General features: G+C 37.6%; 1 protein-coding gene across 30 annotated transcripts in view; it reads right to left on the minus strand.

Annotated features, from left to right (window-relative positions):
• Positions 1-22,140, minus strand: part of EIF4G3 (eukaryotic translation initiation factor 4 gamma 3) — a 290,494-nt gene that overhangs the window by 76,477 nt on the left and 191,877 nt on the right. For all 30 annotated transcript variants that reach the window (XM_080657147.1, XM_080657146.1, XM_080657145.1 and 27 more), the window contains one exon: positions 3,834-3,922. In XM_080657147.1, the coding sequence (XP_080513273.1) occupies positions 3,834-3,922 (89 nt within the window). The remainder of the gene's footprint in view (positions 1-3,833; positions 3,923-22,140) is intronic.

Here is a 22,140-nt window from a genome sequence, read left to right on the forward strand (position 1 = left end):
TTTAAAAATTAAAGAGTTACAAATCCTACTTTTTTACAGTAATTATAGCAAGTATTATTAGTAAAATTTCTCCTACCATATATCAGAAAATGTAGAAAATATACTAAATTTAAAAATGTGATAAGCAGACAGATAATTTTTAGGTCTTGTTTCTACAATGGAATAGTTAAGTTCACACACACACACTTTCTCACTACACGAATAGGGGGAGACAGTATGGCAGCTTTCAAAAGAAAGACAAACATAAAAATTCCAAAAAAATAAAGGCTGAAATGATTTATTTTTATAAAACATAGCAGAAAATAGGCAATCTTTTCGACTTTGAGAAAAACAAGATCTACCAAGTTTGAATCATGAGTTAGCAGCCTCACTTTTTCTTATTGTATATTCTACTAGAGTCTAAATGATGTCATAATGAGCTGCAATACCACTTTAAAATTAAGAACAGGTCATCAAGAAGATCTTCAATAATGTGGCATACAAATGGTACTAAAACTTATTAAACAGCAGTATACTGTTTAAACAGCAGTATACTGTTATTCTATATACAATTATATAGAATCCTTAATTTGGATCTTGTTAAAATGTGAAAAAATTCTTTTTTAAAGAACAGCATTTTGTGTAGATGTTTGTGTAGAGGTTGTAATGGTTGAAAAAAATTCTGAGGAGTATTTTATAACATGTGAATATTATATGAAATTCAAATTTCAATGTCCATCAATAAACATCCTAAAATCAATAAACTATGATTAATCTATTGTATATTAAAGGAGAATGTATCACTTGGAAAGTTAACTTCTAAGTGGAGAAAGCAGTATAAGTTATTGCATGAATAACTAACCATAATTCAGAGAACACAGAATCTCTAAGGTATCTGAGGCACATTTTAAAAGGTATATTTTTCACCCTAGATGGTTTGGCTCAGTGGACAGAACGCTGGCCTACAGACTGAAAGGTCCTGGGTTCAATTCCAGTAAAGGACACATACCTGGGTTGTGGGCTCGATCCCCAGTACAGAGCATGCAGGAGGCAGCCAATCAATGAGTCTCTCTCATCACTGATGGTTTCTATCTGCCTCTCTCCCTCTCACTTCCTCTCTGAAATCAATAAAAATACATTTTAAAAAAAGGTATATTTTTCAAGGGAACCCACAAAAATAGTGCATTAAATATTTATAATGGTTCTTTTTCTTTCAGCAGGAAGAAGCTCTATTCAACTTATTTGTAAATGTCTAAGAGTTCTGAAATTGTTTACTCAGAAAATCAGATTGAAAAAAGAAAGCACCTTATTGGTTGGACTGTCAGAAGTGAACTTTTTATAGGAACTTGTTTAAAGAATTTAGTTGAAAAAACTGCCTGCTTAATGCATGAGTTTTTTAAAATGCTAAAAAATCAGATTGATAACAATGTATGTAACAAATGATGAAATATCCTAAAATTTTAAAACAAATTTTAAGATGCCTTGACTAGAATTTTTAAGAGGAATGATCTTTCATGCTATCATTTAAATAATTTAATAAAATATTTACAATGATGAACAACCCAATATATAATCTAAAATAGGCCAATACCTGAAAGGGCTAAAACCTTCCTAAGGAGAGCTTGCTGCTCAGTGAAAATGAAGACAATGACAGCCAGTGTGTACTAAGGTACTCTAATAAATGCTCAATTTTATGAAAGGGACTTGGATTTCTGAAAAAAGCCTATCTGCAAATGACCAAATGCCTTTTTATTATCCTTGTAAACTGTAAGGTTAAGAAAAAAGTGGTTAGTTCAAAATGAGTCAAAATAGTTCTCATGTATGAAGAATAATAATCTAAACCAGGTTTTAGCAAACTATATGGCTCATGGGCCACATCTGGCTCATCACTTGTTATTCTATAGTGTCAAGGGTAAGGGTGATTTTGATATTTATAATGGTTAAAAAATCTGAATAATATTTTATGACACATGAATATTATATGAAATTTCAGTGTTCATTAATAAAGTTTTGCTAAAATACAGTCACGCTGACTTGTTTACACACATATATGGCTGCTTTTGGGTTACAGCAGCAGAGCTGAGAAAGTGTGCCAGGGATCATGCAGTCCACAAAGCCTGAACTATTTCCTATGTGACCTATTCCCTAAAGAGGGTGAATATGAGAAGGCACAGGAATGGTGGCCTACTCATTTAATATTCAGTAATACTTAGAAATCTAGCCACAAGGCAAAGAAACATGAAGCATAATAAAAGAAAGCTAAAAAAACAACAACACAGCTGAATCTAAAGAGTAATCAGTTTGAAGGAAATATGATTGTCCTGCCTCTGGAAGGTGTTTTATTCTCTGTAAAAGCAACATTTTCTTGTTCAGCCACAAGAAGTGCAACAACTATTTGCACCACTATAAGTTACTGCCAATTCTTATCCCAGTAACCACAATAAAATCACATCTATGAAACATTTTTGTGGTTGCTATGGGACTAACTGTGACATCAACAGAGCATCATGTAAGAGCAATGACAGGACAGGGAGAATTAACAAAAAGGTACTGCGTGAGCTGCTTGAAGAGGGTAAGAATTATAACTAGACAGAAAAACCTTATGAAACAAATGTATTTAAAGTGATTTTAAAATAATTTCTGCACATAATATTATCATGTTAAAATTCAATAAAATTTTGATAGAAGCGTTCAAAAAGAAAAAAAAGAGATAGTTTATATTACTCTTTCTTTATTTTTTATTTATTATTATTACTTTTTGTTAATCCTCACCCGAGGATAATTTTCCACTGATTTTTAGAGAGTGGAAGAGAAGAGACAGAGAGATAGAAATATCGATATGAGAGAGACACATCAATTGGTTGCCCCTCAAGTGCCCCAATGTGGGACGGGAGGCTGCTGGGGATCAAGCCTGCAACCAAGGTCTGTGCCCTTGGAGGTACCTACCCTTGACCAGAATTGAACCTGAGACCCTTTAGTCTGCGGGACAATGCTGTATCCACTGAGCCAAAACCGGCTAAGGCAGTTACTCTTTATTTATGAGCTGCAGTACACTGCACTAAAAATATTGAGATTGCAGACTATGAATTGCTAGAGCACCACTTAGGACTAACATCTGCCCATGTTTCTTCCTCACATCATCTGGATCTGATGTGCTATTACAAAATCAGTGTAGCTTAGTTCAAACAAACAAACCACATGTGTAAAGTTATCTTACTGAGATGATGTTAAAAGATGACAGATTCAAAATAAATTTCCCTAAAATCTTCCTGATGATTTTTATCGTTATTATTAATGGGTATTTGAAAAAACTATCTCCATTTTTCTTCACTTAAAATATATTTTTATTGATTTCAGAGAGGAAGGGAGAGGGGGAGAGAGAGAGAGATACATCAATGATGAGAATCATTGATTGGCTGCCTCCTGCATGCCCCCAACTGGGGACTGAGCCTGCAATCCGGACATGTGCCCTTGACCGGAATCAAACCTGGGACCCTTCAGTCCACAGGCTGATGTTCTATCCACTAAGCCAAACTGGCCAGGGCTCCATTTTTATGTATTGGATTAGTCTTTCCATCTGGTTAATATAAGGAAAAATTCAATTAAAGGGACGAAAGGGTTAACCAAAAATTAATAACTTTTTTTTTGACATTTTAGAAGAGGTATTTGAAAGAGAGACATGCTACTGAAAATCTTTTCAAATTCTGTAAATATACTTTTAAAAAGTCCGACATTGAGCTTGATATATCAAGTTCTGCCTGGAAAACAGTATTAAGAAAGAGGTATAAACTTGTCTTGGGAAATGGTACCACTATTCAGAAGATAGGCTAAAGAGACTTACTGCTGCCCCTTACCTCCAATTCTGCTTCTAACACCTCTTCAGTGGTTCGGGTCCGATCTTTTGGTTTCTTCCACATCTTTGGTGCAGTTATAGCTGTCTGAGCTGAAATATAAGATCAGGCTACCATTACTTCCCACTGTGAAGTTATGTTTGGAAATATTAGGTCTAAATCAGCGGTTGCCAACCTTTTGGACCTCACAGACCACCAGTGGTCCATGAACCACCATTTGGTGACCACTGGTCTAAATGATATTTGTATTCAAATTTAGGTGAAGAAAAGAGGGCTTTCACCCATACTGAGGAGACAGACGAATGATAAAGTGAACTACTGTGTAGTTGTGGCCCAGAGGTTGCAATGGCAAATGTTTTGGGCACAAATTATTCTCATCAGCTCATGTAGCCTTCCATCCAGCAGTATAAGTTCCCCCTCCTACTTCATGGTTAGGACATACCCAGGCACATAATTCAGTAAATGGTAATCATCTATATAGGAAACTGGCCACCAGCCCATTCTAGACACGGGCCTGCTTCTATTGCTCATCAACTATGTGATCATAAGCAAGCCGTACTTCTCAGGCCCCTGCACATTCAGCTATGAAGTGTAGGAGTGAGATTAGATGATATCTAAGGTTCCTATTGAGCTGCAAAAATAGTGAACCTCAGATTCTGTTTTTTAAAGCTTTCTAGACAAAAGGATACTTTAAAATTTCATTTGATAGGCAACACTTCTACAGCATTCAGTTCTCATTTCAGATAAATATTGTTGGGTCAGCCTTTTATATTGCTGGGATGACAATTAAGAAAAAAAACTATTTTTACCAAACCATTCTATTGCATCAGAAGATCTAGATGAAAAATTAGGCTTACAAAGAATTTTTCAAAATTAATTTTTCTTACAAATTCCAAAATCATCCAACACTTGAATGTACAATTTAAACATCAGATAGCAAATAGATTACATTAAAGGAACCTACAGAAGGCAACACATGAGTTAACAGATAGAAATGAGGTATTACAGGCAGGCGGGTAGGGAGAAGAGTCAAAGAAAAGCCACTTAATAGAGACATTATCAAAAGTGACTAAACACCTAGCTGATTCTCTACAGAAATACAAGATCATTCATTTACACTACACCAACTACTTTCTCTGGGACAGCCTCAAATCTTTTTTGGAAGAACAGAATAGGAATACTCACACTGTTTTGGAGAACAACAAGAAGGAGACATTTAATACTCTTCTCAAATTTACTATACCATTAAAAAACCCCAATAACACCATAAACTCCTTTGTTACAACTCAAACCAATTTTTCTTTTTTCAAATATGTTTTTATTGATTTTCAGAGAGAGGAAGGGAAAAGGAGAGAGAGATAGAAACATCAATGATGAGAGAGAATCATCGATTGGCTGCCTCCTACATACCCCTCACTGGGATTGAACCCGCAATCCCGTCATGTACCCTGACCAAGAATCAAACCATGACCTCCTGGTTCATGGGTCGATGTTCAACCACTGAGCCACACCAGCCAAGCGCAAACCAATTTTTCTTTACCCTTCCTCTCAGGAACCGTACTGAACAAGAAAACATTATTAGACCAGCTGTTATTCTTCCTTTTTGGCCTACTGAAGGTAAACCATTTTTTCAAAGTATGAAGCTCAGATTATGGTAACTGGGTGGGTTTAAAGCTGCTATTGCCTTGCAGTCTTATATTACGTATATGTTCATGTATGTATGCATGCAGTGGTCTCTTCATTTTTTTATGGACTTTCTGATTTATAAAACCAGTCTGTTTTATGTGCATCTCTCCCAAATGCTTATGATTAATTCTGCTTCCACAGCAGAATCCTTTTTAAGAGTTTGAGGAACCTGTATATTTCATTTCAAATTTTGTTTCATATATGCATGAATTGAGCTCTAAATTCCATTCATGGAAAAGGAGAACACTTTCTGGAGGATTCTTTGGGATCAAATATAAACTTCCCTGCCTCTAAACAACAAAACCCAAGAACATATCAAATGTACTCAACCCGAAAACATAAAAACATTTCTTCCATGGGTAACGCATAACATTTAGTATGCTTAAAAAAAAAAAAAAGCTACTTACGTAGCAGGTATTGTTACTCTCTATAAGGGGCTTTAAGTTTTACTTTAAAGCAGTAATTCTCAGCTAGAAGTGAGAGAAATCACATACTTCTTTAAGAGATACTCAAGTCCCTTTAAAAACTGAACACAGACATACACACCACACCTAGTGTCTCGTGAAATTGTGATAAACATCCCCTCTTCTACCATTATTGATGGAGATGTGCAGTAAAATTTGGGTGTGTTAACAGAAGAGGTAGGAAGGGGAGAGAAGGAGGGAGGGAGGGAGAGACCCAGATACCCACTCCCTCATTTAAAAGATAATTATTTCAGAACTTGTTAGAATAAGGGAATTAAATTTAAGGCACTGTCTCAGATTTTTCTTTCCTTTCTAGTCCATTCCCAGTACCTACACCTTAGATTAGGCCCTTACTACTGCATTTATTTAACTATGAGATAGTCTCTTAACTTACTGCTCTGATTCTTTAACACATCATGTATATACTGATGTGAATGATGGCTGTTCTAAATAATTGATTTGACTGGTTATTCCTGTACTCAGAATATTTTTTAAGGCATTATCCATAGGGCCAAGTAAACTTCCTCCCACAGGGTGGGCACTCAAATCTGCTGACTGAACAAATAGCAGCACTGTGTGAAAAAGCTATTACTGATGTTCTGAAAACAAAGACAGATTCTTTCCTTCTTGTGCTGCATTAAAGCTCCACAGGACGAGTGACAATCTCTGCATGAGATTCATAATTAAGCTGAACTTAGAACTGCCTAAAGCGGCATTCCTCAGCCCCCATAAAAACTCAATTCTTATAGGCCATTTAATTTCTACTACTTTAAAATATAAAATAAGCAAATATAAACAGAAAAGCAATACAATGATTTAAAGACTTTTTTACAAATTTTTAATCATTGGCAGCAAAACCATGTTTTTCTTCAGGGCTCATTTCATGAATGACTAAGGTATAAATTCAGAAAAACACTGGGGACACAGGCAAGCTTAACCATTAGGTTTTAGGAAAATTCTTTGCCTTCTCTGTTAGATGTTTCAGAATTTATGTCAAGAATTGCATTAAGTTAGAAATGTTCCCATTTTCAACTTATACCCCATGAATGGAATATAGACTCCAGAAAATTATGCCTCATAACAAGTGTTATAACTAGCAATGATTCCATTTTAAAAGAAATCACAATGCAGTTATATTTTTCTGATATCTGTAAGATGCCTGACAAGTCACACCTGAAAGTGGAGGAGTCCCTTGTTCTCGTTTATTTTTATTTTTTAAGTATATTTTTATTGATTTTAGAGAGGAAGGGAGAAGGAAAGAGAGATAGAAATATCAACGATGAGAGTGAATCACTGACTGGCTGCCTCCTGCACGCCCCCTATTTGGGATTGAGCCCACAGCCCAACTGGAATCAAACCTGGGACCCTTCAGTCCACAGGATGAAGCTCTATCCACTGAGCCAAACCAGCTAGGGCCTCATTTACTTTAGATATAGGTTCTATTGGAGTCAAGTTGCTACTCTTGCAAATTAAGATCTAACAACTCTCTGTGTGCAACCTAGGAGATAACTACTGGACTTGAAGAAAAGAGAACAGTATATAAGATTCATAAATGTACTGGGTTTTATTAAACCCATGTAAGTTTGCAAAAATAGTCTTCCCCAATGCCTGAGCAACTGTTATATAAAACTAGAGGCCCAGTGCACGAAATTCATGCACTCAGGGGTGTCCCTCAGCCCAGCCTGTGCCCTCTCGCAGTCTGGGAGTCCTTGGGGGATGTCCGTCAGTTGGACATCCTTAGCGCTGCCACGGAGGCGGGAGAGGTTCCTGCCACCGCCACTGCGCTCGCCAGCTGTGAGCCGGCTTCTGGCTGAGTGGCGCTCCCCCTGTGGGAGTGCGCTGACCACCAGGGGGGGCAGCTCCTGCGTTGGCGCCTGCCCCCTGGTGGTCAGTGCACGTCATAGCGACTGATTGTTCCTCCATTTGGTCAATTTGCATATTACCCTTTTATTATATAGAGTGGTAGATAATATAAAAATGGAAGAATCAAGAGTAGTTATGGAATATAAGGCATCCCAAGAAACTACTCTGTAAAAACATGTTATCAAACATATACTGTTTTCCTTTTTTTTGCAGAAGTATCAGTTCTTAGAGAATCTTCAAGTAGTTAAGTCACAGTTTCTAGTCTAGAATCCTGACTCTGAGAGATATCAGAAATGTTGCACAGTAAGTACAAGAATGACAAACATCACTGCCATAATAATATTACCATATCTTGGTTATTCTTATTTCTTTTAGTCTTGTCGGTCTTTACATAAATCTGACAGGTAACCTTTTTTGTTTTGTTAATCAATGATTATTTTTTTCATTGATTTTTAGAGAGTGAAAGGAGGGTGGGGCGAGGGAGAGAAAAAATCGATGTGAGAGACAAACGTTGATTGGTTGTTTCCCACACACACTTCAGTGGGGTCTCTGCAAACTAGGCCAGTCTATTTATGCAACTGGGGATTGAACCTGCAAACCAGGTACATGCCCTTGACCAGGAATTGAACCCACGACCCTTTGATCCAAGGGCTGACGCTCTAACCACTGAGAAAACACTGGCCAGGGACTGACAGGTAACCTTTGAATCTCAAGGTATTTCACTAGCTATGCAACGTAGGACTGAAAACAACTTTTACTAAAGGCACCATGTTGGTAAACTTAAACTTGCTTCTCTTTACTATATAATTTCTTCATTACTTATTTAGTATGTACTAGTCAGGTCAGTAAGTAAATTGTAAGGTTTAAAAAAATTTCGAATTTTTCTCATGCCAAAAAGGAGAGACCTTTTCCACTCTCCCTTTTCTTAGATCTTTGCCTAGAGAAAGATTGGAATTGTAAACCCTTCCTCTATCTTTGATGTATGCGTTTTTTGTTTTTTGTTTTTTAAGCTAAAGAAGCCTCTTGTCAGCTTTACAACTCAGGAATGTTTTTTCTGAAGGGTCTGGGAGCCATCTCTCCCCCAGCCACCTGGCTCTGTAACCAACCACCTGCTTGTCATGAACATATGAAAAGAATAATTTTTCCTTTGGATAAAGACAACTAACACAGATGGACAACTACCAGGAGAATTTAGGCTAAATTAGATATAAGAGCAATGGTGCTGGTCCAGTCCTGCTACATGAGGTCCAATTTTCATCATCTTGAGAATACATATGTAAATAGATCATATCTGCCTGGCTTCACCAAAGGCTGAGCTTTCCTTCTGTCTACTATCTCATTAGTGGGTTGCCTGTGATGTTCACTGCAGTCTTAATGCTTATCCAATAATATAACTTTCTTTCTTTCCTACTTTTCTGGAGAGGATTTTCTGGGTTGGGAGGAGATTTCCATTTTTCCCCAGCACTCTGGTAATGAGATTGGGAAGGTCTGGCAGTGCCTGAAATGAGCAGACCAGATGAAGATCCTGTGGCCACATAAAACCCAGGTAAGAGACCCTGAATTATAAAATGTTTCCCTTCTAGCTTTTCATTCTTCTGGAATATAACATGAACTCTTTAGCTGTAAGACTTGAGATTAATGTATCCAGCGGCTCAGTCTCCAGACTGAAAGTGACACAAAACTAAGAGGCCACGAAGGTTTATTAGGAATACATTCATTACTACTGGTCAGGGAAGGGCCCAAAGGCATGGTCATAGTTATACATAAAGAGTAGAATGTTCCAGTAATAGAACTTTCATTGAGAGTTCCCATTCTTAACACCCAGTTCTAATCCCTTCTCTTTTCTGTCATTTTTTTTTACCACAATTTATTTTACTTTTTCTCCTGGTTTTGAATTCCTAAAAGTTGGCACTAAATCGTTCTGATTCCATCATATTCAAGAATTTCGCATGGAGTTTCTTGAGGCTGGGGAATCTATTTTATCTGTTTTTTTCTTCTATAGACCCTCATGAGAATCTGGAAAATTTGGTAATTTATCTAATAAACTGGAGCATAACAAAGAAACCCAGGTGAGAGAAGGGTAAGTTTTTACAATGGTGATGTAAATGAACTGGAAAAGTATATGATAGTGCTAAATAAAACATGTAATGATGGATCACTGAGAAATGTCAACCAATGTACATTGGAGAGTAAGTCCATCAGTGTTTTCCAGCATCTTCTCAGGGGCTGCTATTTGAAATGTAAGGAAGGCTTGGTAATTGTATTTTCCATTATTTGTTAAAAATAGGCTTTCTGTTCTATGACTGCTTCACAGAAACTTAAATAAGTACTAACTAGTCTCCCTAGGGACCACAATGGTACCAAAAACGTAGATGAGTAGTCTAGACTTAAATTCTACCAAAAACAAAATTCAAAATTGTGTTTATTATAACTTTATAATGAATTTTCTCTAATTTATGTGTTATTTTTGCAAATGACACAAAATACATAAAAGAAAACATGAGTTTTAACTAATTTGAAATTAAGGCACAGAGAAGTCTTCTTTTTTTGAATATGTCTCAAGTACTTATAAATGTGCCACTTCAAATTCCAGATTTTAAAATGGAATTCACTTGCATGAGAAGAGAGCAATTTGTGGTTCCACTTATTTATGCATTCATTGGTTGATTTTTATATGTACCCTGACCAGGGATCGAACCAGCAACCTTGGCATATCGGGACAAGCTCTAACCCCGTGGTCGGCAAACTGCACCTCGTGAGCCACATGCGGCTCTTTGGCCCCTTGAGTGTGGCTCTTCCACAAAACACCACTGCCTAGGCGAGTCTATTTTGAAGAAGTGGTGTTAGAAGAAGTTTAAAACATTTGGCTCTCAAAAGAAATTTCAATCGTTGTACCATTGATATTTGGCTCTGTTGACTAATGAGTTTGCCGACCACTGCTCCAACCAACTAAGCTACCCTGCCAGGGTCAACTGTCTTTTGTTTTTGTAGCAGGAGAGGATGTGGAGTTAAGCAAGGAAGGGTAGAGTGAAGAATGCTGTTTGTCTTTTTCTCTTACAGCATGGTTTATCAAATAATAAGAAAAATAAAATGGCAAGGTAACTCTTAAGTTGAAGGTTTGCTCTAAAAAGCTCAGCAGAGGCCAGTCTATTTATGCAACTGGGGATCAAAACAGCAACCTTAGATATGTGCCCTGACCAGGGATCAAACTCACAACATTTTAATGTACGGGATGGGACGATGCTTCAACCAACTGAGTCAGAGCTATTATGCAATTCTGTCAGCAATGACAACAAAGATGACTGCAATAAGATCAGCAGCATATTTTCTAGGCCTCTGTATTATATTTTATTGCTCTTTTTGCGTGTCTTAGACATTTTTGCATTTTAATAAATGCTTTTGTGCCACTTCTTCCTTAATCAAAATAGATCACAATTTAAGGTAAATCTAGAACAGATGAGAAAATGTCAATCACTACAGCAAGACAGATTTAATTAGAGAACAGACTTCATCACAAGTAGTTATCTTTCTGTCTCCTCAATGCTTTTCATCTCTAAATACAACAGTGCTACTGCTCATTGCCTGATCATCAGCGAGTCCACATTGCCAGTGCATTGCAAAGTGTAGAAGAGTCTACTGGAATCTTAATCTGAGGGAATCACTGTTAAGCAATAAAACCCTAACAGATGTGATCACTTACTCCCTTATCTCTTCACCTATTGACGAACATTTGGGATATTACAAATAAAGTTGCTGTGAACATCCATGTACAAATGTTTTATGACATATGTTGTCATTTCTCTTGAGTAAATACCTAAGAGTGAAATGGCTGGGTTATATATAGGTTTATGTTAAATTTTTAAAAAGCTGCAGACCATTTTCCAAGTATTTGTGCTATTTTATATCCCCACCAGCAATGTAAGAGAATTACAGGTTATACTTTTTCTGGTGTATTACCTTTGCATTTAAAAAAAAATGTTCTGTGTACTATATATACATGGGTATATTTCTGGATTCTGTTTTGTTTTGTTTTTCATTGATCTAGATGTCTCTCTTGATGCCAATATTACAATATAATGATCAATGAGGCTTATAATAATTCTTAAAATCAGGTAATATTAGCCCGGCTGGCATGGCTCAGTGGTTGAGCTTGGACCAATGAACTAGGAGGTCACGGTTTGATTCCCAGTCAGGGCACATACCTGGGTTGCAGGCTCAATCCCCAGTGTAGGGTGTGCAGGAGGCAGCTGATCGATGATTCTCTCATTGATGTTTCTATCTCTCTCTCTCTCCCTTGCTCTCTCTAAAATCAATAAAAACATATTTTTAAAAAATCTTTTAAAAAGATTTTAAGTTATAATTCATCTAAAAATAAATTCAAATTTTAAAGACTAAGAGTCTATTATTAAAATCTGAAGAAATTGTCAGCATCCACTTATATTTCAATTACAATTGCTCACATATTTGATGAATTTATTACTCAGCCTTAAATCCAAACCTGGAATTTTTAAGCACTCTACTTTTTTGAAAATTGACCTGATACAAATGGTATTAGGAACTTATACAAAAAGTAAATTTCTGAGAAATACTTCCACTCTTCCTAATTGTGTTATTAAACAATGGTAATTGATGTTAATCATAAATGAAGCATTGTAGAGTTCTGAGGAATATTAAAAATTATCAAAAACAGAATGGTAGCTACATTTTGAAAATTGACAATCCACATTTCATATATATAATTCTGCTTGATTTAGAACCAAAAAACTTAACTACAAAATCTATACTAATAAAAGGGTAATGCACTAATTAGACCAGACATCCATCCAGACGTCCTTCCGGACAAAGCCACGGTGGCGGGGGCCGAGGCAGAGACGGTTAGGGGCGATCAGGCTGGCAGGGAAGAGCAGTTAGGGGTGACCAGGCCAGAAGGAAAGGGCAGTTAGGGGCATCCAGGCCGGCAGGGGAGGGCAGTTAGGGCGACCAGGCCAGCAGGGGAGGGAAGTTAGGGGCGATCAGGCTGGCAGGGGAGGGCAGTTAGGGGAGATCAGGCCGGAAGGGGAGCAGTTAGGGGCATCAGGCAGACAGGCAGAGTAGTTAGGGACAATCAGGCAGGCAGGTGAGCGGTTAGGAGCCAGCAGTCCCAGATTGTGAGAGGGATGTCCCGGATTGGAGAGGGTGCAGGCCGGGCTGAAGGGACCTCCCCCTTCCATGCACGAATTTCATGCACCGGGCCTCTCGTTTATAATAAAACTTGTTTTGGGTTTTAACTATTAATTACAAAACTAATTCATATTCATGGGCAAAGACTATATACTAGTATATATTAAACAATGAAGTAAAAAGTCTGTTGGAAAATATTGGTGTATATGGAATCATATGTGTGTTATGTGTGTGAATGTGCATAAAACCTTTTCATTTTTTTCATACTATACAAGCTTTTTTGCATCTTGGCATGGTTTCAAAATTAGAGTAGATCCCATTTTTAACATATACAGGAAAGCCATGATTTTTAAAAGTTATAACATGATTTAATAATGTGATTTGTGCAATTTATGAAATATTTTAACATGTGCAGTATTATATGTCAAAGAGAGTATCCCCCTAAGTATACTGATTTAAATATTTCAATTATTACTCAAATGTTACTTGAATTCTTTAAAAAATTATAATAATTACTAATTTAAATTATGAGAGTTCTGGGACTTATAACTGTTCAATAAATGAAAACTATTAATAGTTGGAGGACTTTGAGATGGTGGCTCATCTGAGGCAAAAGAACTAAGTTATATACAAAGGAAATGCAGAATCATTACTTCTAGAACAGACTCCTTATGTATTTCAAACATAAACAACACCCAGCTTCCCAGCTCAGTGGGTGTTCCACATTTGTGACATCAAACAATGCCCCTAGAATGGTTACTACAGTGGTGCATTCACTACCTAGCTGAGAATACTCACTCAAACTCAGGTAACATGTAACAGTAAAATAACAAAATAGAATAAATATAAACATACATCAGACATAAAATGCCTCAAAAGACAATTTGATTTTTGGTAGCACACTAACATTTCTCTATGCCTGATATTATTGATTATGGTGCATTTGTTGAAACTTACTTCCTAAATTTCTTTTCTTTTTTTTATAAATATATATTTTTTTATTTTATTGATTTTTTTACAGAGAGGAAAGGAGAGGGATAGAGAGTTAGAAACATCGATGAGAGAGAAACATCGATCAGCTGCCTCCTGCACACCCCCTACTGGAGATGTGCCCGCAACCAAGGTACATGCCCTTGACCGAAATCGAACCTGGAACCCTTCAGTCCGCAGGCCGAGGCTCTATCCACTGAGCCAAACCGGTTAGGGCATTACTTCCTAAATTTCTAAGTTATAACCTCCCTAACCTGATTTATTTCTATCTTTAGGGTTTTTAGCATGAAATTCTTAGGCTGATGTCTCTGATAGAATGCTGGTAGCACAACCACTCACAGTCCTATTTATATTGTTTAAAAGATTTATTGAAATGTAATTCACAGACTCTACAACTCACCTTTTAAAAAATATGTGTTTATTGATTTCAGAGGGGAAAACAAAAGGGAGAGAGAAATATAAACACCAATGATGAGAGAATCATTGATTGTCTGCATCCCACACGGCCCCTCCTATGGATCGAGCCCGCAAGCCGGGCATGTGCCCCCAAAAAGGAATCAAACCGTGATCTCCTGGTTCATACGTCGATATTCAACCACTGAGCAACCTGGCTGGGCTCACCTTTTTATTTTTATTTTGGTTATTCCTTGCCCTAGGATATTTTTCCACTGACTTTTTAGAGAGAGTGGAAGGGAGGAAGGGAGGGGGAGACAGAGAGAGAGACAGAGAGAGACAGAGAGACAGGGAGGGGGAGACAGACAGAGAGACAGAGAGAGAGAGAGAGAGCGAGAGAGATATCGATTGGTTGCACTGACTGGGACCAGAGATCAAACCTGCAACCCAGGTATGTGCCCTTGAGCGGGAATCAAACCTGCGACCCTTTGGTGCTAGGTTGGTGCTCTAACCACTGAGAAACACTGGCCAGGACTAAAATTCACCTTTTTAAAGTATATAATTTAATGGTTTATTTTTTTTTTTTTATTTTTTTTTTTTTTTTAAATATATTTTATTGATTTTTTACAGAGAGGAAGGAAGAGGGATAGAGAGTTAGAAACATCGATGAGAGAGAAACATCGATCAGCTGCCTCTTGCACACCCCCTACTGGGGATGTGCCCGCAGCCAAGTTACGTGCCCTTGACCGGAATCGAACCTGGGACCTTTCAGTCCACAGGCTGACGCTCTATCCACTGAGCCAAACCGGTTTTGGCATATAATTTAATGGTTTATATCAAATGCACAGAGTTATGCAACCCTTACCACTATCTCACTTAAAACATTTTCATCACCCCCAAAAGAAACCCCACAGCCATTAGCACTCCCTCCCCACTCTGTTCTCCCCCCAACTCCTAGTAACTACTAATCTATTTTCTATCACTAAGAATTTGCCTAGTTGGAACATTTCATATAAATGGAATCATACTATATGTGGTCTTTTGTGACTTTTTTACTTGACAGAATGTTTTCAAGGCTCATTCATGAACCCTGTAGTTGTAGCATGTATCAGTACTTCATTCATTTTTATGGCTTAATCATATAGTCCATATTTTATATATACACACACACATCCTATACACTTATATCCATTTTAAGTGTATTGGCTATCCTTTTCATTCTCCCTAACCCCCCATTCCTTTTAATTTTCTTCCTAATTTCCTATTCCTGACCTAACAGGAAATGAATGTTATTTCTATCCTCTATTTTAATGAATGCCTTGAAATTTTCAATGGTACAGACTCTCCTTAGAATTCACTGTTCTAAGCAGAACTTCTCCCTTCCAAATGAAAGCAGAGGTTACCTCGAGATGTGTCTTATCATTGTGAAGATTAAGTAACACAATGAGGACTCAAGTTTAATCAAAGTTATACATGCATAGGGACTACTCTAAGGGATTTTCTACCATCTCACAAGGAATTTATTAAGGATTTAATTAAGAACTTTTCAGATGGTATCATATTCGTGAGCTTCTCTTCTTTGGACTATGAATTCCTAAGGGCAGAGATCATGACACCCATTTATTCTGTGTAATATTAATAGAGTTCAAAGGAAACATTTGAGGCCTTAATGCTAGTTGAAAATAGAAGTATTAATATTTAACATTTATTGAGTGGTTAGTATGTGTCAGACATTGTGTTAAGTGCTCATCTTAACTCCAGCTTTATGAAATCAATACTCTTTATTTTCTGGACGATAAAACACACTCAGAGAGGTGAAGAAACTTGCCAGAGATCACAGAAAGACAAAGGGAAAGGCTAAGACTAAAAAACATCAGACTGTCGCCGTAATACTGACCACTACAGTTTACTGCTAGTGTTTAGGTTAACCAAGTAAATCAAAAGTTACATTAATGTCCTATGCATATATACTCAGAAAACTGCTGCTATTACTAAATACAAGATTTTGTAATAAAAGTGAGAAGCTGACAATTTATCTTTTTAAAAATATATTTTTTTATTGATTTCAGAGAAGGGAGAGAGATAGAAACATTAATGATGAGAGAGAATCATGGATCGGCTGCCTCTGGCACACCCCCTACTGGGGACCAAGCCTACAACCCAGGCATGTGCCCTGACCGGGAATCGAACTGTGACCTCCTGGTTCTTAGGTCTATGCTCAACCACTGAGCCACGCCAGCCAGGCGACAGTTTACCTTAAAGATGAATGTCCCCCCTGCCACCTATTACCCTGAAGGGTTTAAGCAGATACATGAAAGAGGTGTGGTAAGGCCAGACGTGTATTTTAAAGAGATGACTGCTTGGTAGAGAATGAACTTGTAGACTGGAGCCAGGCAAATAAGGGGCATCCACGTAGAAGTGCAGATCTAGTGCAGTGGTAGGAGGGAAAAAACAGGAAGGGACAAATTTAATAAGAGGTTAAAACAGAGAACCCTGTCAGGTGACTGTATATGAGAGAAAAACAACTCAAGGGAGAAGTCCATCAAAAGCAGATTCAGGATTTTGGCTTAATTAGAACCAGCACCACTAACTGAGATAAAGGAACAGGTTTAGAGAAACAGTGATTAGTTTGGTATTGGACATATTGAGTCTGAGATGATGTGGGTTTTTCAAGTGGAGATAATCGGCAGGCACTTGGTAATATAAGATAAGCTCAGAAGAGAAATTCAGATGGGAGATAAAAATTTAGAAGTCATCAGTAAATATCATTGGAAGCCACCTACCATTAGAGTAGATGAAATCATGCAGGAGGAATATTTTGAATAATAACAGAATTATAACATGACCCAAATATGAGGGAATATATTTTGGGCAATGGAACTGTTCTATATTTTGACTGTGGTGGTGATTATATGACTCTGAGTCTGTCAAAATTCACAGATGCAAATGCTAAAAAGCATGAATTTTACTGTATATAAATTATACTCAACAATTCTAACTATAAAAGAAAAAAAGAGCAATCAATAGTGTTAAATGCAATAAAAAGACCAATAAGCTAAAACGTATGTCTACTGCAATCCTGCTGAGGAAGTTCAACTAGCATGTGGGGAGCATAAATCAGATTATATTAGTTGAACAGTACACAGAGTAGAAGCAGGAATGGTAGATTCTTTTTGAAAAGTCTGCATGAGATGAGGAAGTGAGTTTAGAGTATTCATACTGAGAAGTATACAGTGGGGCAGTACACACACACCAGACTACCAGGGACAGCTAATAGACACAAAAGAAGTTTGGATAAAGACGGGTTTATAGCTTGGGCAGAAGGTTGAAAAAGGTATTCTCAGAACACTCAATTTTCTCAACAAGGAAAGATAAAATGCGATTTTCTGAGGGAAAGGAGGGTTGAGTACATGATTTCATAACAAGAAGGTCATAAAAAAATAGCTGGGGGTGAATGTGAATTTGTAGAGGCACTTGCACACACAGTGGTATGATCTTGTCCGGGAGTGCTCAGCATACTGTAACTGAAGAATAGAGAAGATGGGGAATAGCACTATTTCTCAAAAGGAAAAACATGAGAAAAATCACAGATTTTGGTAAAGGAGTGGCATAAACATCCTCCTCCATCTCTAGTCAAGTCTCATCTTCCATGGGGCCTACACCTCTGATCATGTTATTTAAGTACAACCTGCTGCCCCTCCCAGCATTCCTTCCCCTGCTTGATTACTTTTACGGCACTTAAAACTTTCTAAGATACAACTAGAGCAGGGATTTTTGGATTCTTCATTGATGAATCTTAAGTGCCCAGAACAATAACATCGCCCAGTCACTCATTACTATTTGTGGTTGAAACAGGTGGCTTTCACATCTCCCTCTGAACCAGCGTCACAAGCAAAAACGTATAATCCCTAAATCCTGAAACTGTGAAAAGAACTTTATAGCCATGTGGAAAGCATGTCAGAAAGAATAATATAAATGTGAGGTAAAGGAAGGCTTGGGTTGTAACTCTTCCTGTGACCCTGAGAAACCCAAATTATTACTCCATGGCTTATGTTTGTTATCAGCAAATTAGGAATAATTATATCCCGGAATAATTGCTTAAATCATAAAATTCATACTTGAGATGTCTGAGAAAAAGCTTTGTAAACAAAATAAGGGGACTTTATTATGATTGTAACTAATTACTAAGTACTATCAAGACAGCAAAAGAAAATGGAAAAAAGATATATATCTAAGGAAATGAATTTAAGAGATTTTTCTGCATTAGCAGGGAAAATTACTTAGTCAAAGGTGTTGAAAACAGTCCTCAAGACTGTGTGCAAGGTCAAGATGGATATTGGAGAAAGGGAAAGCTTTTATTTTATTTTTATCATTAATCCTCACCCAAGAATATTTTTCCATTGATTTTTAGAGAGAATGGGAGTGGGGGGGGGGTGGAGAGAGACATCGATGTAAGAGACACATGGACTGGCTGCCTCCCCCATCTGCCCTGACTGGGGCTAGGGATGGAAACTGCAACCCAGATATATGCCTTTGACCAGGAATTGAACCCACAACCCTTTGGGGCACGGGCCGACACTCTAACCACTGAGACACAGCAGTCAGGGCAAGGGAAAGCTTTTAGCAAGGCTAGGTTTTCCTGAAAATAGTTTCCTTTTCCCTGAAAGAATGGCATTCCCCTAAATCCGTGGTCTGCAAACTACGGATCGCGAGACACATGCGGCATTTTGGCCCCTTGAGTGTGGGTCTTCCACAAAATACCACGGCCTGGGCGAGTCTATTTTGAAGAAGTGGCATTAGAAGAAGTTTAAGTTTAAAACATTTGGCTCTCAAAAGAAATTTCAATCGTGTACTGTTGATATTTGGCTCGGTTGACTAATGAGTTTGCCGACCACTGCCCTAAACTGTCTGGATTACCCTGTCTGGAAGCAGGTAAATACAATGGTTTCTTTTTACATAGATTCATTACTAAGTCTGAGAAAAAGAAGAGAAAATTCTGAACAAAGAATCTATGTCTATTCATGGAGATATGCATGGCTAAGTTAATTAACATCCAATGAATGAAACTTTGGGGCTCATGTTGCAAAGAAATGAACTACTGTAAATAGTGGGTACGTGTATATCTAATGAAGAGGCAAGAAGGAACAGTGCAAGGTGCTTGCCAGAAGGCTTGGCACCTGAGCCTGTTAGTAAGCTCAACCATGAGGTGTTTGGGCTCATTTTGCAGCATCTGAAAAGGTAGAATTTGACCCAGCACCAGTATTCTCCAGAGAAAGCTTAAGATTTCATTGTGGAAGGCAACTGAAAATAGGAATGACAGAGCAGAAATGTACTTTTAAAAACATATACGTATTTTTTAATTGATTTCAGAGAGAAAGGGAGAGGGATATAGAAACATAAATAATGAGAATCATTCATCAGTTGCCTCCTGCATGACCCATACTGGGGATGAAGCCTGCAATCTAGGCATGTGCCCTGACTGGGAATTGAACTGTGACCTCCTGGTTCATAGGTCAACGCTCAACCACTGAGCCATGCTGGCCAGGCCAGAAATTTACTCTTTTTTGGTGTGTGTGTGTGTGTGTTGTTGTTTTTTTTAATATATTTTATTGATTTTTTACAGAGAGGAAGGGAGAGGGATAGAGAGTTAGAAACATGGATGAGAGAGAAACATCCATCAGCTGCCTCCTGCACACCCCCTACTGGAGATGTGCCCGCAACCAAGGTACATGCCCCTGACTGGAATCGAACCTGGGATCCTTCAGTCCACAGGCCGGTGCTCTACCCACTGAGCCAAACCAGCTAGGGTCAGAAATTTACTTTTAAGGCAGCTTTGTTAAAAAATTTTTTTTTGCAAATAAGGCAGGGAAGGCCTGGCTGCATTGATGCTCCCCCTACCCCCGACTCTAAAAATCAATGGGAAAAATATCCTCATGTGAGGATTAACAAAACACACACACACACACACACACACACACACACCACACACGCACACTTAAGGCAGGGAATATCAATAATTTTAATTTACTTATCCCCAAGGATAACTCAGACTCAAACCTCTGAAAGGGGAATTGAAGTTTCTGCTGGTTTTGATAGATGATGTGGGACCAGGAATATATTGAGGAAGTCCTGTTCCAAAGGTTCCAGAACATATTTCTCTAGATCAGAGGTGGGGAACATCTGGCCCAAGGTCCGTATAAGGCCCAAGAAATCATTTGGTCTGGTCCTGCCAAGGCACTAGGGGTGAGTTAATTAAATGTTTGAACAAATATAGCAGGCTAATTTTTAAGTTGATAATTTTGTATGGCCCTCAAATGATGCCATAAATATCCAAATGGCCTTGACAGAAAAAAGGTTCCCCATTCCTGCTCTAGATGAATATGAGAAGTTAAATTATAAGGTTGTACATTAGGAGAGGGATTGTGCTTGTGGGACACTTTTGGTGATCTATTTTTGGCCCCAGCAACTTAATCTTCCAGGGATATTTCAAATAGTTCTCAGAAGTTAAGTGAAGGCAAAAATAAATGTGAAATTCCCTATTCCTGTTACTAATAGGTCATGGTTTTAAAAACAAGTCTTTTTCAGGTTAATCTACTGAAACTGAAAGACTTTTATTCCTCTGGTTTTATGCTCACTTATATGTTATTCCTTTTAAAGTACTTTCAATATTCTTACTGGAGAGAATAAATCAAGAGTTATTATCAAAGCATTTTTTCCTGAGTTAAATTATATTCCTTTTATATTAAGGTAAGATGAAACCAAAAGAACATCAATTTGATGGGCTATATGGTTCAATATTTTATTAATATTACTCAAAACATAAAATCCTATCTCCATTTGAGAAATCTCTCATCTTGCAACCTACAGAATCTGGAAACCATCCCTCAATCTTAGCTGAGTTTACAACACTATAAAGAAAACTCCTGGAAGCCACATAAACAAGATCAGTTGATACTATTGCTTCAGCTACTACATAAACTCCTGGGGACGTGGGATACTGTGTCAGTCCCTATAACCAAGTTTACATTTTAATATCCATGTGGGAGATTTGAGATCTTTAATCCCTGCAAAGTGAAGATTTGGAATTGAGATTCTCACAAAAAGCTCTGAGATTCCTAAGACAGTGATAGCCTCAGTGAAAATGTAGATAAAACAAAATAAACTAGTAAGCAAACACAGAGTAATGACAAGGAAGAACGTTTGGTGTCAGCCAGGTGGAGAGGGACTGTACCATCCTGAAAAATAGTATCCACACAGAATGTCTTCTCACTTTGTGGGTACAAAAGGAGATCTAGGCCCTAGCGAATGTGGCTCAGTTGGTAGAGTGTTGTCCCATGCACTAAAAGGTTGTTGGATCAATTCCTAGTCAGGGCACATGCCCAGGTTGTGGGTTCGGTCCCTGGTTGGGGTACATATGAGAAGCACGCCAATGTTTCTGCCTCTTCCTCCTCCTTCTTTCTCTACCCCTTCCTCTCTCACTAAAATCAATAATAAAAATTACAACAATTACATTTATTAAAAAAAAGAGAAAGAGGAAAAAAAGATTTAAGACATTAAATTCAGATTAAGTTCCAAGATATGTGGTAAATAAAGTAAACACAAACCTGCTTTGAGAGGATTTGCCCTCAATCTATATCCAGGAAAATTTACTAATGATGAGTTAATAAAACAAATTTATAAAATATAGAAACAATGTACTGTGAGCAAGAGCCAGAAGATAAAATGGAAAGATTACAAATCTCTCTCTGACAAAA

This window comes from Plecotus auritus, assembly GCF_963455305.1.
Source record: "Plecotus auritus genome assembly, chromosome: 2".
Lineage (NCBI taxonomy): Eukaryota > Metazoa > Chordata > Mammalia > Chiroptera > Vespertilionidae > Plecotus > Plecotus auritus.